Source organism: Gouania willdenowi, chromosome 21 (genome assembly GCF_900634775.1).
Source record: "Gouania willdenowi chromosome 21, fGouWil2.1, whole genome shotgun sequence".
NCBI classification, from domain to species: domain Eukaryota; kingdom Metazoa; phylum Chordata; class Actinopteri; order Blenniiformes; family Gobiesocidae; genus Gouania; species Gouania willdenowi.
In genome coordinates, this window is record NC_041064.1 from 19,163,806 (window position 1) to 19,183,371 (window position 19,566).

General features: G+C 38.4%; 1 protein-coding gene across 2 annotated transcripts; it reads left to right on the plus strand.

Annotated features, from left to right (window-relative positions):
• Positions 1–9,146: 9,146 nt before the first annotated feature.
• Positions 9,147–18,314, plus strand: klf5b (Kruppel like factor 5b). 2 transcript variants are annotated; one of them, XM_028435413.1, is made up of 4 exons: positions 9,147–9,406; positions 13,555–14,413; positions 15,674–15,733; positions 16,730–18,314. In XM_028435413.1, the coding sequence occupies exons 2-4, from the start codon at positions 13,567–13,569 to the stop codon at positions 16,903–16,905; spliced, it is 1,083 nt and encodes a 360-aa protein (XP_028291214.1). In that variant the 5' UTR covers positions 9,147–9,406; positions 13,555–13,566; the 3' UTR covers positions 16,906–18,314. The 2 variants fall into 2 exon arrangements, with proteins under 2 accessions (XP_028291214.1, XP_028291213.1); XM_028435412.1 differs by lacking the exon at positions 9,147–9,406 and adding an exon at positions 11,390–11,752.
• The last annotated feature ends 1,252 nt before the right edge of the window (positions 18,315–19,566 follow it).

The window sequence follows — 19,566 nt, forward strand, 5'->3', positions numbered from 1 at the left end:
TTGAATGATGTGTAACCGGATGTTGGTTGATGTGACCGGAAAGAAGCTGTTGAAGGCTGCTCGAAAATATCATTGTTTTTTTTTTTTTTTTTTAATGCTAATTTTTTTTTTCAAAATTCAGACACGCATTTTCATTGTGAAAAAAACATATCCGATGAGCTTTATCATTTTGAAAAAAAAAAAAAAACGTAAATTGTAGATATATTTAAAAAAAAAAAATACAAAAACAAAAAATGCATTAAAAAATAAATAATGGATTTCAATGGACAAGTGCGCCATCTAATGTGTAAATCCATGGTTTTCATTGTTTTTTCCTAAATGGCCTCCCATAACACATAACTCGCTGTTTTTATTTTTATTTTTTCCTATTTTTTGTTTTTGTGTTTTTTTTCCACGACTGACTGTTTTTTTTTTTTTTGTTTTTTTTAATGGCCCTAATCCTCTTCCGTAAGAATCAGTATTGATCCGGATCCTATCCAAAATTTAAGGCAAATCTTTCATGGCATGAGGTCTATCTTAGTTAAAACTTTGGAATACTTTTAAAACTGGGACTACCTTACCCTGTGCGCCGCCATGTTGAAATGACGTCATTAGTGACGTGATAAGCCCCTTTTAGTCCATTGCTTCCTACGGATCCTGATTGCATTTATTTCCATGCGCACGGAGCGCTTCTCTTTTTTAATGGCGTCTACGATACAGCAGAGTGGGAGCTGTCGCCCCCTGTGGCCACAGATTTTTTCGGGTCACGGTTGTAAATTATCATCTCTCAGTTAACTAAAAAGATTTATATCAACTTTTTTTTCCTTTTTTTTTTTAAGTTTTACTGATTTTTAGAGCAACCTGATGCAGCACAAGTTGTCATTTTGACTGAAAAAGCTGCTAAATGATCCTAAATGCTTCATCTCCTATAGAAATCAGTAGACTAAAGGGGCGATTAGCGTCATCAGTGACATTTCAACATGGCGTTGCAGAGGGTAAAGTAGTCCCAGTTTTAAAAGTTAAAACAAATATGGTGCAAAATAATGTGTTTTGTTAGGCATAGATCTTCCAATAAGGACAATTCAAAGGTTTTAGGTCACATTTGCAAAAACAGTGGAGGATCCCTTTAAGAACTTTTGCTGCCAGTAAAAATATAACCTCCTTAGGTAATTAATTTGACAACAACAATGGGACATTGAGCTGTGGGAAGCGTTGAAATGTATCTGGGTGGCCTCAGTGACCTGAGCTTGGGTTTTCTCCTGCAGTCCAAAAACATGGATGTTTGGCTAAATTCACTAACGTGTGTAAATGATAGCTGCACCCGTCCTTTCTGTAACTGTGCTGTAACATGGAGCCATGGGAACCTGTCCTCCCCTCTTCCTGCAGGTCTGTCCACCTCTTCTACAACACGTTGCCGACCTACGACTCAAACCACAAACACAAATTGTGCACCTGTGTCGTTCTGATCAGCGAGTGAGATCTAGCAACTTTTAGCCTAATGAATTTAGCAGGGATGCATTCTCCACACAGTCCATCAGGCCTGTCATCTAGGAGATTAAATTATGTCCGTGCGCATTAAAGCTTTGATGCTGTATTTGGGCAGCATGCATGCATCCATTTGCAAAATTCTATATAACAAAATTAAAAACATGAACACCTATGGAAAAATGGCTTGGCACGAGCACTTAAACCCGGCCACTCCAAACAGTCTGCTGACTAATGCATTTCTAATCATTTCTGTGATCAATGTTAGCTACTGTGCAATAAGATTAATCAGCCATATGCAAAGCTGGGATCACCTTGAACAAGGCGAGATGAAAGCAAAAAAAAAAAAAAAAAAAAGGGAGATAAAAGAAGTGAAAGAACGTGTTTAACCATTATGTATGATAAGCACACCATACAGAATGAAGCACACCTGCGTTATTCACGTTTCTCATTCTGCTGCTGGTTTAGTGTGTATTTCAGCAGCCTGTGTTTCCCTCAGCTGTGCTTTGACATCTGTGCGTGGCCATCTCACTGCTGAATAGCTGCCTGATTATTCCAAATCTAAGGGAATATTCAAACAAGGCCGATAATGCATTCTTCCATATGATTCTTTGGAGTTGGGACAGCTGTTGGGCAGCGTTCAGTGCTTGTGTTGTTGTTGAAAGGGAAAGATTTCTCGCCTCAATAATAGACGCCATTAAAAATCTGTCGAAAGTTTGTCAAATGAGGCCCTGATTCAGTCCGTCTGACAATGATTAGGACAAAAATAAATACAAGATTCAAGTAATAACTACACTTTAACCAAAATGATAGGGAAATTAATATTTAACTGTGGTATTAAAGCCAGACTTGTCAGTGAACATGTAGGAAAAATGGGGCTAATGTGTTGGGAGTGCATGGCACACAAAGACTGCACTATTTGGAGCAGACGAAAACTTGTCAGTAACTTTGTCTCTATTTGCACGTCAACATTTAAACAGATTACAAGCTGGACAATCTCACAAACTAGTCCAACAACGCGATAAAACTTTAATGGCAGGAATGTGTGGGCTGTATCAGACAGACGGGGGAGGGGGGGAGGGGATTGTAGAGATCAGAGTCTTTTTTGTTCACCTCTCTGTGGCCACACACTGATCTGAGAGCATCGAGCGGTGCAGCCAGGGCCTTGTCTTGTAAACTTTCAACTGGGAGATGAATTCTTTCTTTCGAGCCCCCCCACCCCCCACCCACCACCCCTTGGCTCATGATCTCCAGAACAAGGAAAGGGTTTGTCTGTCCAAGGACACACCTGTAAGGTGCAGGGTCTGCACACAGGCTTACCTCCGTGGCCTCTGCTGCTGTACACAAAAGCCAATTATTCCTCCGAGAAGACAGAGCACTGTCAACTTCAAACGGAGGACATTCTTTAGGCAGATTAGACTAAAATTATGTTTTATTATTCAGGCCCTGAAGAATGAATTGGACTGTATTTGGCCATCTTTGTGGTGAAATCTAAGACAGTTTAAATGGCAGAGGTATGTTTGGAGTCGGGGTAATACTCTGGTGTCTTTATGAAAGGGCAACAGAGAGGATCAGATTAGAAGCCGAACAGCGAGAGTCTTTCAGTGCGGCTGTGCTATCATCTCTGTCTTCTTGTCTGTGCCTGTAGAGAGGTTAAATTAAATGGCTGTAATAAATGTTTTAGTCGTGCTGATGCGGTATGGCTGGCTATCAAACGAAAACACTGTGGATGAACTGCATGGTGGAAGATCAGAGAGAGGAACAAATGGAGGGTGGGAGAACTATGTCAGCACATTACCAACATTAGAAACGGACTTGTTTTCACTTAAACCTCAATTATAAAAGCCGGCTCCAGAAACAATTATATTGATGAATGCTTTTTAAGTTACTCTAATTAAATTATTCCATTTAATTAACAAATTATATTGGATTTCTCCCCAGAGGACGGCATTAGCCTCATCTGCTGTTTTACAAACAAGTGTACTCTAATGTTGTGTGCGATGGAAATGATTACTAATGCCTAATGAAACTGTGTCAGATCACATAAAGGCTGTGCGCACTCAACAAGCCAGGCTCGTAGAAAAGCCAAACTTAAACAATAAAGTCAAAAGCATACAAATCTTAAATAGCCTAGGTTTTTTTTTTCCCCCCAGGATACAATCTACACAGCATTCCTTAAATTCATTTAAAAACAATTCAAGATCCCACTAAATGTTTAAAAGAGAACATAAAAGATAGCACGCTAAATCATTTTTCTCGCCAACTGTTTGAATTAATAATCAATGCATTGCATGCTCAATAAATTCCCTAAAATTTGGCATTTTTGTTGTTTTACACAGTATAAAAATGTTTTAATTAATGTAAAATATTTTTAAAATATGCAATTAGATGCTTCAAATAGAAAATCATGACAATGTATTGCAAAATGTATATAGATATATATATTTAAAAAAAAAAAAACAGCGTCAATGCTGAAGGAAAGGTTGAAGTCTGCTGCAGCTCACCAGTGCTCTCTAGTGGTGAGGTTTAGCATCTGTTAAAATTAGACAATGCATATATACTGTATATTTAACACTGAGCATAACGTCGCTGTTGGTATTTTATTTTTCATATTTTTGAATAATTGTCAGTGTAATATTCCATCTATCAATGCATGTTAAATGTTTAATCATCACAGCTAAGCACGTACATCCATAAATGACACCTAAAAACGGTTTAAATGTTCTTTATTTAAAGAGCACTGCAGTGTGTGTGTGTGTGTGTGTGTGTGTGTGTGTGTGTGTGTGTGTGTGTGTGTGTGTGTGTGTGTGTGTGTGTGTGTTGTGTGTGTGTGTGTGTGTGTGTGTTAATTGTCATTTTGTCCACTTTTCTGAGCCATGTTTTGTTTGGTATTTTCTCTATTCTCTACTGTATTGTTGAGATATTGGAGGAGCTGATCTCATATTTATCCCTATACTTCTACAGTCCAATAAATTAAATTGCACTTTAAAACTAAAGGGCAGTCATTTAATTTACAATAAAACAATTGTATTTATTAGTTACCAAATGTGTGTTTTTTCTAAAAATGTGACAAATAACTGGTAATGTGTGATTAATTTAATTTTTTTTTTCTTCTTTTTTTTTTGGTTTGTTTTTTTTTAAGAATTCATAAAACTAAAAGAAAATCTGATAGGATTTTTTGTTCTTAATTTCACCTGTACAATCATGAATATTCACAGAAAAAGGTTTTTGGATATCTAATCTATTTGCAAGGGCATAATAATTTTGGACACAACTTTCTGTGTGATATAAAAGCTAACAAAGACTAGGCATGGGTAAAAAAAATAAACAATAAAAAAAAGTTGATTAAAATGAATTTGGGGCCTTGTGAATAAATCAAATTGATTTTGGAAATCTGGATCAATACAAAGCTTTAACAATGACCGCGACAGCAGTTTTCTGTGATGTATAGTGTTTATAATTTATTTGATTGTTGATATTTATCACAACAAAGGTAGAGCCACATATAAGACCTTTTCATATATATAAAAAAGCCACATGTTGACTTTTGGCAGTGGCTATCCATACGGTTGCCGTATCATACACAGCGCCCCTCATTGGCCAGCTTGGGTCACGTGACTAAGACTAAACCTAACCCTAAAAATTGTTGCAATATAGGGTTATAATCTAACCTTAATACTAATCCTAACCCTAACCCTGAAAATTGTTTTGATATTGGGTTATAACCTAAAACGCTATGTACGTGTACTTTGGTAAACGTACCAAAAGCACCGGTGGTTGTCTGTATGGCAATCAAACAAATAGACACCGTCTTGATTTTATTTTTTCCTTTTTTTTTTTATTTGTCACACAGGAAGTTGCACCTGTAAACAGGAAGTAGGGTCCACAGACATGAATAAAATGAAAAACAATTAAATCGACTGTGGTTTACCATTAAATTGTGACACTTGACTATAAACTCTGATGAACCGGTGACCCATCCTGGGTGCAGACAATCAAATTTGGCTCCAGCACCTATACTGTAACAATGATCAGGGTATTGAAAATGATAGAATGATGGCACTGGATCAATATACAGTACTCCTCAGTGGGAGTTGTGTAGTGTTTGATTGCATGGCTGTAACGCTGGAATCAAAAACAGGTTCAGTCAAGCCTGCAAAGGGTGTAGTCACAACATATTTAACAAAAGGACAAGAACTGCCTGGAGAGAAAAAAAAAAGTGGTTGGGAGTGGCAGTGTATGTCACCTGAAAGAATTCCTACACAAAGATTTTTGTTTTGTATTGAAATGCCATTTAGCTTCATCTCCGTTTGTGCCAACATTGTGGCACACCTGTGTTTCCAGTCCCAGCATGTTGTTCCTGGCACATCAGTGCTAACTTGTGCTTCAGGTAACAACTGACAACTCAATTCAATTTTGTGAAACTGAGGAATAAAGCTGCTGTCAATGGGATCTCAGGAAAACAACCAGGAGGATTATGGGCTTTTTGTCTGACAAGCCCAGAAAAATCATAGAAATAGATCATTTGTCAAAAGTTATTCAAGTTCACATTAAAAACCAACAACAACCTATTGATCACTTCAACTTTCATTTAAGGCAGTGTTTCTCAAATAGGGGTACGCAATGGCACTACAGGAGGGACTTGAGAAAGAGGGAGAGTGGAACATTAACAAATAAAGTGTGAGTCTTGGTCCCACCCCAGGCATGAGATGACCAGAAATGATTAAAAAAATTTGGAAATAAATCTATTCAGAAGCCAGTAAATCAGTGTTTTTCAATCTTGTGGTTAGGATCCCATGTGGGGTCGCCTCAAATTTCAGAAAAATTTAAATAGATTTTCTAAATGTTTTAACTATTATTCTTAAAGAATAATAATTATAATAACAAGAAAACGGTCATTAACATCCCCTGCCAAAAAAAAAAAAACAGAACAAGGGCAATAACTGCACGCTTCTTATTTTCGAATTCCATCAAGGTATTGATACCCTGATGTCAAACACCAAAATATCACTATACAAAAAGTCAGCTAGCATCATGCTAACATCTATAGGAAAACCCATGTATATGCTCATGCTAACATTTACCGCGATTGGCAGTGATTTATATAACACACCATAATTTTGCACTTCTCATTTTCGAACATGTGTTTTTTTCAAGCTGAAAATAGACCAGTAGGCCATGGGCTTTCAAGATGGCGACTTCCGACTACTACGGCAACAGTGTTAGTAAAGAAAAACGAAACAAGGACAATAACTCCGGAAAAAATAATTTTGCACTTCTCATTTCCGAACTCCATCAAGGTATTGAAACCCTGAAGCTAAACATCGAATTTGGTTATCCTATCTTAAATAGTTTCTGAGAAAAGCTGTCCCCTTTAACTTGGATGAACGGACACACGGAGCTCAAACCTATATCCCAATGCTACACTTTGTGGCGGGGGATACAAAATATCACTATACAAAAAGTTGGCTAGCATCATGCTAATGTCTATAGGAAAACCCATGTATATGCTCATGCTAAGATTACCGCCATCGGCAGTGATTTATATAACACACCGTAACATTTTATGCTTAACTTTCATAAACACAGTCTTAGGAGTGTTATCAAACAGTACACCTAAACATACTCACAAGCATGTGTTTTTTCAAGCTGAAAATACAAGAACTTAGTAAAGATCAGTAGGCCATGGGCTTTCAAGATGGCGACTTCTGACTACTACAGCAACAGTGTTAGGTCAAGAGTAAAGAAAAACGGAACAAGAGCAATAACTCCGGGAAAAATAATTGTGCACTTCTCATTTTCGAACTCTATCAAAGTATTAATATCCTGAAGCCACACACCGAATTTGGTTATCCTATCTTAAATGGTTTCTGAGAGAAGCTGTCCTATTTAACTCTGACGAATGAACGCACAGACTGATGGAGCTCAAACCTATATACCCCTTCCACTTTGTGCATGCAGCACGAGTTACTGTGTATTTTAGGTAAATGTTGAGCTATTTTGATATGAGTCTTTCACTGGTGTATGTGTGTGTGAAAGCATCGTTGCCAGCTCAGGAATGTTGGCATCAAATATGCAGTCCTAACGGACAGCTGCACTATGCAGTGGCATTTCTACCACGCTAGAAAACCATCCAAGCCGGATTAATTCTCAGGAGAAAAGGTTTTTCTTATTTATATTTTTAAAAAGAAAAAAAAAAAAAAAAACTTCATTGCCTTGGATTTGTTTAAACATATTTACACACATTTGAAATAAATGTCATTCTTTAAATGCAATCCATGTTTGGCTCCTAAAGGTCAGTGTCCAAATCAAGTTGCACAAGTTTCCAAGCCCAACCCGCTCAAAACTAATTGAATCACTTTGCTACATGGCGTGCACACCAATGATTAAAGGGTGCAACAATTACAAGCTATTGCTAAGTTTTTGTTTTTTAATAACACATTTTCTTAAAATCTATATATGTTTGTAATTTTCTCCATAATTTTTTTTTTCTTCAGATCGACATCTTTTGAACGAGATGTCTCAGTCAGAAAGCTTTACTTATCTCCAACCAAAAAGCATGTCTCAGTCTGACAGCATTTCTAATAATGAATTATAACTTTCATCAACTATTGTTTATATATATTTTTTATAATCCCATGTTTTTAAAATATAATCATTTGAATTATTCTTTCACTGACCCCTTTCATTGAATTCCTTGGGTCTTTAAAAGGTGCTGCAGTGTATGAATGTCACACACAAGCATAAAGACGCAAAACATCGTCAGCAAGTATAACATATATATATCCACTGAATTTTTTGACTCGTTCATTGGTCAAATAATGAGGAAAATACAAACAAAGAGAAGAAAAAAGAAATAATGTAGTAAGCATACTTTGTGTTCATCTATCCACACAGCTGTAGGCTATAGGTAGGCTAGGCTCTTTTAGTTTGGATAGGCCATAGATCAGATAAAAGGCCTTACACTGATTTCCTATGCAAGTCTTTGCATGTTAGGTTAATCAAGTCTCCAAATTGTAGGAAATAATGTGTGTTCTTGGGATTACAGTATATGTTTTCTTAGCCTCTGATGGATTTTTTTTTCAATCCCAATTAAAGCCGTTATGGATGATGGATGGATTAATAAATGGATAGAAAAAGTGAAGGTTGTATAATGAACTCTTAATAACAAGCTCTTTGAGAGCAAAAAAAAATATTGAAAAACAACCAAAACTAATACTTGTATCAAAAACAGACAACCCGTCAGCAGCCCAGCCAGGCAGTAACCATGAGGAAGTGTTGTGGTTTTAGGTGGTTCAGTAAAACCCAAGTTTCTTAGTCACAGGCCTTGTGCAGCAATGGCTGAAACGCATAAACCGACTGCCTCACCACCCTTTACTGGATAATGAATCCTAATAATTCTAGTTATCTCTCCTGCATACACCAACTATTACAGCAGAGCCGTTTCTAGCTTTCTGGGGGTTTATGCAAAAAACATCTCACTCAAAACCAAACTGCAAATTTTTAACTCTAATGTCAAATCCACCGTACTCTACGGCTCAGAACCGGGAAAAAAAAAAAAAAAAAAAAAAATGACATAATCAAACTCCAGACATTCCTCAACCGCCTGCTAGGTATATACTGGCCCAACACCATCACAAATGCCAACCTGTGGGACGTCACTAAACAAGAAACAATAGAAAGCCAAACTAGAAGACGGAAATAGAACTGGATAGTCCACACACAGGAGACCAAACACCTCAATAACAAAACATTATCTAACCTGGAACCCACAAGGCAAGAGGAAGCAAGGTAGACCTAAAGCCACCTGGAGAAGAACCACAGAACAAGAGATGAGGCGCAGGGGCCTGTCCTGGCAACAACTGGTTGGAAGGGCACAAGACCGCAGAGGATGGAGGAGTTTCATCAAAGGCCTACGTTTCCAGCGAACTTAAAGGTTTAAGTAAGTAAGTTATGCAAGATGCTGTTGCTCTTTTGGGAGCCTGATAGTTCGCAGAACTTCACGGAGAGATCCCCAAAATGTTCCATGATCTGCTGAAGGATGAGTACCTGTCAGTCATTCCCATAAAACTAGTAGGATGATTTCACACATGTTGGAGTCCAACTTGTCATTGAAACACAATAAGCTATACAGTCAGAGCTTATCATAGCAGTGTATCTTATTTTTATTTGCTAAATGTATTAACAAATGTATTACAAAATTGCTAAATGCACTTTTAAGCATAGAATAAAGACAGGTGATGGGACTCTATGAAATTGCATAGTCTACCTATAGCCAGAAACGCCTCTCACCTTGACTCAATCAGTTTATTACAAAACTGCTTTTTCTCTACCTTCTTCCCGGATCTTTTAATTGAACAGGAAAGATGACAAGAGTAATACTATTTATCTGCAAAATGTAATCTAAGTTAGTCACAAGTAAAGTTAAGAAGCAGCATTTAACATGTTCTCACTCTCCATCTGAAGCCAGTCTGCGGGGCAGACCCTGCGCAGTATCTGCCTTTTTCCCCACTTGCTTTGCCGTGTAACCATTGTGCCTAAGCGCCAATCCCACTGAGCAGACCGACGTTGAAACAATGTTGAAATGACGTGATGGCCTGGAGTTGAGAAGACATCTTTGGCGGGTGCAGAATGAACGTTTTTACAACGTGTTTTTTGGATGTCGCCTGGACGTCCGAAAACGACGTATTCTAGACATCCCAAAAAGACGGATAAGAAAAATGGCCAATAGTGGGTTCGATTCTTATATCCCTTTTCTATCCACATCATTTTTTAAAGGTACATTATCAGTTATTTGAAACGTTTACCAAATTACTTTTCTGAAACACTATGACAAAACACAGCATTAAAATGCATTTTAATAACTGTTTTGCACTGTAAGAGCATACAATACCATTAATTTTGGGGGTATTGTAATGTTTATATGCAATTTTGACGTTCTTGTTGTGTGTGCGTTCGTTAAATTGACTCGACAACATCCGAAAAAGACGTCTCTTTCAAAGTTGTATTGCTCAATGGGAGCTCGACATTAATTATGTCTTAAAAAGATTGCAGAGCATAAATGTTAATGACGTACACTTGGATATATACTTAGTGACTATGGATAATACTGAACAATGATTTTTACACGCGCATGTGTCTGTGACTGAGTGTGGAATTGCAAGGCTGTTTAAATTTCATATGTGAAATTGCTTCAAACGTTGAATGTCATATCAAGGTCCAGATGAGGTCGTGGTCATGACGTGAATTGCCGACCTATTTTGGCCGTCATATAGACGTGCAGATGTGGTCCAGACCGACCGACGCGTTATGAACGTGATCTGGAGGTCCGTGGACGTCAGATGTTTAGTGGGATGGGGATGAGCCCATTATACTTTTACTATCGATGGTACGTGAACACGCTTGACTTCAGTCGAGCAGCCAATAGTAACACCCAAAACAGCTCATGGAGTACTCTGTAGAAGATTATCCGATGGCTAAAACCAATTCCTGGATTTCAAAACCTAATTTACAGGGTAAGAGAAGGAGACGAGATTCACTGTCCACTCAGAGCACTTTGAATTACAATATGCTCAAAAATGAAGACAACATAATTTTACATACTGCAGCTTTAAAGGTGCAACACAATAAACTGGACATTTCATTACACTGTCTTAATAAATGTGTTTATAATGACGTTTATTGAAAGATTGCAGTAAATATTAGCTTCTGCAGAGAGAAAATAGAAAGTTAAAGCAGTCATTCAACTAAATGACTATTTGAAACGCGTTTAACAGCCAATTAATATGTCTAAAGAAGCACACACACACGCACGGTGTGTTTGGCACGGTTTCCTCCCTCGGTGCATCAATCCATCACATAAACCGCAGTTTAATTACCCTGCCAGTATCCGGATCGCCCGGTTGCCCTGTTTCTTCAGCCCAGCTACCAGTGCTCAGCCCCGCCCCGCCCCGTGGACACGCGCTCTTACCACGCAGTTGCGTAATTTGACAAGCCAGCGCAAAATAAGGAGAATGAGCGTTTGACAGCTGCCGATCTGCTCCGTGCACATTGTGTGGAAGAAAAACACTCTTCCATGCTGGATTTATGCGTCAAAGGTCACGGATAGTCCGACAGTGTCTCTTCTTCTATGGCCGCTGCCGTCAGGACCGATGTTTGGGGGGATCCGAGCCAGGACGCGCAGTTCTTCCACAGAGCCGCACCGACAACCAGCGGACTGAGGGGGGAAGATCACCGAGATACCGGTAGTACCATGCAGGGGGCTTCCTCTGTCCAGGATTTCCATTTGGTACGAGAATGCTTTTGTATGATCACAGTATCACATTATTAAATGATGTCCAACATAATGATATGTCCCATGTAACTCCATTCTGTGTTTTGCCTGCCCTGATGCTGACATTCGCTGACTTGAAGGTGACTTACAAGCATGGGATGTAAGGCGTTCACAAACTTGTGTTTACATCAGGCAGAGATGAACAACTGGATGATCTAAATTCAGCCATGTCTTTCCAAACAGCTAGATACTGGAACTCTGTCAGGAGGGGCGCTGCTTCTGCTTGTGAAGGGGGGAGGAGGGGGTTGGGGGGGGTGTCTTTGATGTGGTTGGTGGTGTGTGTGTGTGTGTATGTGTAGGCCTCATGTGCATTGTGTGCACCCCACATTTCCAACTATTCACCCCAGTTAGGTATGGGGTGCCGAATGTAAATACTCATCACTTTTTCATACCAACATATTTTGAACATTTAGCCGACTTTCCTCACATTTAGCAATTTTTTTCTTTTATTTGAAACAGAAATTCATGTAAAACAGCATGTTCTGTATTATTGTTAAAAAAAAAAAAAAAAAGTGTACTCATGAAAAACTAATCTTAAATGTAAATGTTAAATCTGAATCTAAAACCCACGCTTCACACACCCCACCACTGACTAAGCCTCAGTCAGTGGTGGGGTGGCGACCGATTTAACATTTAGATAGATTTTTTTTCATGTTTACACATTTTTAACAATGACAGAACATGCTGTTTTACATGCATTTGTCTCAAATGAAAGTAAAATTTGCAAAATGTGAGGAAAGTGAGCTAAATGTTCCAAATATGTCAGTTATGAAACAGTGGCCGAGTTTTTACATTCAGCACCCCGTAGTTAGGAATGGTTGATCTTTTTTTTTTGCCTTGTTAAAATGTATTTGCATTGGTGGAATCTTTGTTTTTCTGCTGCTTTGGATTACGATAGAGTACTTGTCAAACTCAAGGCCTGGGGGCCAGATCTGGCCATTTAGAGCATCGATCCGATTCTGCCCACAGGAGGAAATAAAAATGACAGAGAAAACATGAACCATTGTGTATTAGTGTAAATAACTAACTCGGTTGGAGATATCTCAACCCCTTCAAATACATAAATTTAATTAAATTCCACAATAATTGCAGTTTTCCTATTATTTTCTATATATGACATGATGGCAGTCATTTTAAACTCCAAATGTTGAAATAACAAAATTTTCCCAAAATCTTGCATTCCTCAATTTTCTATAAAATATCCCCAAATTAAATAAAAAAATGGTCACAAGATCATGTTTGTAGGGACTGATAACTGTCTCTTATTGCTTGGCTATTGTTGGTGCCTTACATACTGAATATATAATGTATATGTGAAAGAGCAAACTAGCTCACATAAATGTTGAAATAACTTGTTTTTCCACCAAAAATATGCGGCTCACACTTGAGATCATGTGAATTTACAATACTGTAACAGACCCACGAGTTGAGAACCTTAGATGGCCGTTTTATGTGGAGAACAGTTTTACAATCTAATCAAACAAATTCACTCCTTGAGACCAATGAAATATATCCATTTATATTTGGACATTGGGCACACTGATGTAGGTCTAAATATACAGTATATTAGAATTAACAGAAATCTCTACTAAATACGAAATGGACTTTACTAATATAGTGCTTTATCGCATCTGTAGTCTCAAAGCATTCTTAAAAGCAACTTGTGATTCAGTGTCTTACTCAACATGGACAGGGATAGCACGGAATTGAACCGCCAACCTTTGGATTGAACCCAACCCTCTGTTTGTGCTTCCCAGGTTAAACCACAGATGAACACCTACTTGTGTCTGAACTCACAAGTGAACTCCAAAATGGCGTGCAGAGAGAGTCCTTTGACCGGAGAGCCCCGGCCTCTCTGTGAGGACTTCAGTCCTTACAGTGTCACGTACTTGCACCCCGGCTTCTGCAAAACTGTGAGGCAGATCAAAAGAGAACCCTTATCCCACTGCCAGGAAACCAGAGAAGCACCAGCTATCCCAGAACACTCTAGGTTCTTTAGTTCCGCGGACACAGCTGCTGGGAACATTGTTATCAAACAGGAGGTGTCCGATTTGCAGGACGTTCCCCTGTTTCAGCTTTTGAACACTGACTTAGAGCAACTCTTTCATGGAACACAAGTGAACTCCATCCCAGGGGCTCCATTAGTTCGTCCAATTGGGAATGTCAACGCATGTCCAATGGAGAATTCCTCAAAGCCTACAAACGGCATGCAGCTTAAATGTTTTCCTCGTCACTTAAGCCATCAGCTAAGACCCACTTATTTACCTCCTTCTCCGCCAAACTCAGATCCTCCGAGTCCTGATCGAGCCAAAGAGCTCCTTAACAACCTCTCCCCGCCTCCCTCCTACGAAGCCAGCATTGCGTCTAAATTAACTTTTCAGGCTTGTCATTCCAATGATCACAGACAGGCCTCCAGCATACCCTCAATCAAAACCCAAGACCACACGTCCACTTCTGGATTTATCCAAAGTCCAGGAGCTGGATCAGCACGACCAAGCCTGACACCTACTGGTGGCCCACTGTCCCCAGTGTTGGATCATTCATCTCCAGTTAAATACAATCGCAGAAATAATCCTGATTTAGAAAGACGGAGGATTCATCACTGTGATGTTGCAGGTAAGATTTTTCCACTTGGCAGAATGTAAGAGTAACTAAAATGACTTTTCTTCTGCTGAAAACAAATGAATTTGGTATGAAGAGTGTTGATGATTGATTCTTGACAAACTCTTGACATTTTAGTCAAAGTATTACAATTTGGCATTTTGTCGTACAAATGTTAGAGTGAATGCCCTTTTTGGGTTGAAACCTTGTTATTACAATTTAATATGCTACTGGCTGAGAATGGTGGTTGGTGGCTTCTTACATCACAAACCAGCACTGTTGGCCTCGCGCCTCCAATAAAAACTAGCACCTGTTGACTCTGCAATTTGTGGTGAGTAGGTTGGCGAGAGAATTGTGAATAGAGAAGTATAGTGAGTATTGAGTCGGTAGTTATATTGCGTTCGATTGCGCTTGGAACCCGGAAAGGTCTGGGTTGTCAATTTCAACCTCCGAGGTAAAGGCGTTTTCATTCAGTTCGGGAAAACATCACGGGCCACAGTTGGCTGATCTTTGTTTTGATATTTTTCAAGAAGCAAAAATACCTGCTGGGTAAATATGTTAGCTACTAGAGGGTAAGAAGAGTGAAACGTCATGTACTGTAAAATGACTTGAACGCACCAGTAAGGGGAATCCTGCGTCATTGAACCATATATTGTAGAAAGAATGCATTGAACTTTATGGGCATCGCTACCTATGCAGAGTAGTGTTCAAATTAACAGTGGGAATGAAAATGCCACTACGAAGTTATTCTACACTTTAGTAAATGCCAAATTAGACACACAGACAAAGAAACTGACTGTTTACCTCTCACGGTGTGGCAACGCCATTTTAACTAAGAAGTCATTCTGATAGACTCGGACTGCCTGGACCCTACCCAAATTCTCAAGTCAGGGTACCAAGCTCAAAGGCCATTTTATTGGATTTATCGTATATTTAGTACAATCGCAGCATTATCATAACATAGATTGATCTTTGGAGATTTTATAGTATATACTGGGCGTGTCCTGCTGCTCCAGGGATGCCTTTGTGAAAATAAATAACTGTGGCAATTTATAACCAAAAATAAACGTGGAAGGTAAAGGAACTATTAACTTTTATCTTGAGCAATAATTAATTGAGCTACTTGTTACTAAAATATTTTATGTATGACTTACTTGTACTTGAGTACAATTTCAATCAAGTAACAGTACTTCTACTTGAGTAGGATATATCAGTAGTCTTTACATCTCTGGTTTCAAGTCATAATCTGTAATATACTGTATGTTCTTCTTTCAGGGTGCTACAAAGTGTACACAAAGTCCTCTCATTTAAAGGCCCATCGTCGTACCCACACAGGTAAAAGATCTCTACGCTGCACATTTTTTTTTTTTTTTTTTAAAGTGTCTATTTGTACGGTTGCCGTACGGACAACCCACAGTGCTATTGGTACGTTTACCGAACCACAAGTACGTAGCGTATTAGGGCTAGGTGAGGTTTAGGTTATAAATGGTAAAATGGTAAATGGACTTGATTTTATATAGCGCTTTATCCCCACACTGAAGCAGTCTCAAAGCGCTTTAATACATATCAGCTCATTCACCCAATCACTCTCACATTCACACAGCCAGTGGGACAGGACTGCATGCAAGGCGCTAGTCGACCACTGGGAGCAACTTAGGGTTCAGTGTCTTGTCCTTGGGCGAGACACTGAACAGGTACTGGGATCGAACCCCCAACCTCTCGATCAGAAGACGACCCACAACCACCTGAGCCACGGTCGCCCCGTTATAACCCTATATTGCAACAATTTTTAGGGTTAGGTTTAGTCTAGTCATGTGACCTAAACTGACCAATGACTGATCTATCACATGACCTAAACCGGCCAACGACTGACCTATCATGTGACCTAAACTGGCCAATTGAGGGGCGCTGCGTACGGATAGAATGTCGGTATATTTATACGGCAACCGTAAGGATAGCCACTGCCTTTTGGTGGGGTGGGGGGGTGGGGTGTTGCAGTAAGTAATAGATACGTTGATGTCATGCAAAAAAAGAAATATTCTTGGCATGCAGATGCCTCTGTGTGCTGGCTCACATTGCACTGCTGTCAAAAAGACATAAATCCTGCCGCTCTTATAAAGGGAGGACACCAATGTACTGAGTTATGGCTTACAGTCGATGTGCCGCATCAGTTTTCATCATCAAATCTTCTTTATATCACTCATAAAAATCCTCTGATATGAAGAAATAATTCAGGGCTGATTTCATTCATGTCAGTTAAATAGAGCACCTATCATTTAAAGACACCATCTTTCTGCCATGGCTTCATCTCATAATCTCTCTGTGCTGAAGGTGAGAAGCCGTACCAGTGCTCTCTGGGAGGGATGCGAGTGGAGCTCTCGCTCGTTCCGATGAAGCTGACTCGGCATTTCAGGAAACACACTGGGATCAAACCTTTTCAGTGTGGGGTGTGTAACCGCTGCTTCTCCCGCTCGGATCACCTGGCCCTGCACTTGAAAAGACACTAAAGTTAGGTCAAGAAATCATTCTTTTCCTGTAAATGTGTAAACAATAGTAGCACACACATGAATGTATGTGTTGTTACACTGGAGAGTTTGATGGTATTGCTGGAACACAGATGTTTTATTTTAAAAAGTACACTTCACTGTTGATTATCATCAATAATATCTATATTATTATGAGTATGTGCGAAGATACCAGTGCATATTTTCTACAACTTTTCAGCAACATCAAATACTCTTGGAGTTAAGATCAATCTTTCATTACAACATTGCAATGTTTTTAGTTTGGGGTTTAAACATTAAAGTCTGCTATTAGCTAGTGGAAATCCATTTAACTATTGAGAACATTTATAACACGGGTGTCAAACTCAATTCCTGTTGGCCAAATCCGGCCCGCCAGAGAATCCAGTTCAGCCCGTGGGATGATGTTACTCCAATAGAAAATTACATTAAAAACATTATTTCTGAAATGTCAAACTCATTTTATCTCAGGGGCAACATTCGACTCGATTTGAAATATCATTTTTATAAAGGGAATCATCAAGAATGCACAACTGTGCTTGTGTTGACATTAATCAATGTGAATATCTACTTAAACATCAACAGGAATCTGCTTAAAAGCAAAACTGTGATGCCCAAACATATGAAACTTTATCGTATTGAATTTTACCTCATAATTCTCTTTTAAATTTACAACAAATTTGGTGAATTTACACATAGCTCATTTCCAAATTTCTATCACTGCCATGCATTACAACTTAAGAAAAATGTATTTTTCCTACAGTTGTTTACATGTTCAAGTGTTAAAAATAAGGCACAGTAATACAGTGTTTCTGATTCGGCCCCTGAACTAAAATTAATGACACACCCTTGATCTATATTGATTACTTGTGTTAAAGCACATGAATTTGTGCAGCAATAAACACTGCTAGGGTTAAAATTAATTGTATTAATATGAATTGTTACATATACATACAATATTTTACCTCAATACTTTAGCCGGGGTGTGCTTCTGAGAGGTTAAAGACTTGAATTAATGTTGCAGGGTTTTATTTAATTACTCCCCTTATTTTAAGTATAGCAACCCAAAGCTTTGCCATTTAATACAGTCACAAACCCGGTTATGAGAAATGTGTGACCACATGGTTTACAATTCACAGGTAGTTTAGTTTAACAACCTACCCAGAGTTATGTCGCCACAAGGCCAGTATCCACAGGGCAAGGAAGGAGTGAGCACTGAGCTCTTCAGGTGTGCTGCATTACTTCCAAGCTCCGCCCACTGCTCGCCTGCATAGATTAGGAATCTTTTCCAACATCAATCTGCAGAATGTAAAATATACTTGCTTATGGCAGCTAAATAAGGATAAATGATGGTTTCTTAGTTTGAGGTGCAAATAAAGACTTTAAAGACAGTTTGTTTTTGTTTTTTGTTTTTTTGTTTTGGGGGCGGGGGCAGTAATTCATTGTCAGTTATTTGTCTACAGGTGTGCATCTTTAAAAAGTGCCTTTAAGTTTTTTTTTTTTTTTTCAATTCCGATAAATAAAATATGTCCTTTTTTTTTTTTTTAAAGAAAGATAGAAAGAAAAAAAAGAAAAATTCACCACAATATTTCACTGACAGTCAAACTTCTTATTCTTTTAATAAGTGATAAGTGATAGCTGATCATTAGCTTTTCTTAATAAAACAATGTTTATATTTTGTATTGACTGCTTGAAACAACTTATTGTGGGTGCCATAATAATAAGATTCATTTATATACGTTTATTTGTTTGTGTAAACAAAAATGTCCAAAAGAAGAATAAAGTATCTTGGTTTTTCTACACTCTTGTAACTGTATGTATCAGCTCGGCTCAGTCTACTGTTAGAACAGTGCAAACATATTAACTTAAACATATATTCCCCAAATTTAAGGAGAAATTTTCAATGCTGCAACATTTTTTTTCAGGGATATTTAATGAGGAAAATGTGGGTGCGCGTGTGTGTGTCCTTTATTTTCACACTTATTCACTTTAATGATACACGTAAATAAAGCTCCATATGACAAAAACTCTTTTTTTTGTTTTCTAAAAATGTGAAAAGAAAATGTCTTCAGGTGTTGAAAATCAATCGTGGTATTGCATATTATCATATTTGCAAAGTCTTCATTGGTTGTAGTTGGATGTACAGTAAAAGGAACACTTCTGATTAGTATTCGTCTTTCTTGTTCCTTGCGTAGCATACCCGTGGTGTGATTCAGGAACACACATGTGAAAAGGTTGATGTTAGCCTGAAGCAAAGCACGGGATTACCAGAGAAAACACCCTTATATAACCTTAAAATCACTTTTTTACTTTGCAAATACATATTAATAGAGCTCAAAAATGTAATAATAAGTGGTTGCCCTTTTGGAGTATTCTCTGGCCATGCACCCCTTGGGTAAAGGTCTCATACAACCTGGATTGAGGGATAAAATCTTGTTTTTTTAGCGTCCAGAGCTGATATTTTTTAGTACAATAATAGTTCCGTTCACTCCCACAGTTCAAAACAATAGTAGACTTTGCTAGTGACATACAGAAACTGACTTTATTTATCTTGGCATAGAATCGGGGAAGTGATGACAACCTTCCCCAAAGCTTTTGGTGCACGATGATTGCTCCACACGTTGCACAAACATAATGAGCACAAAA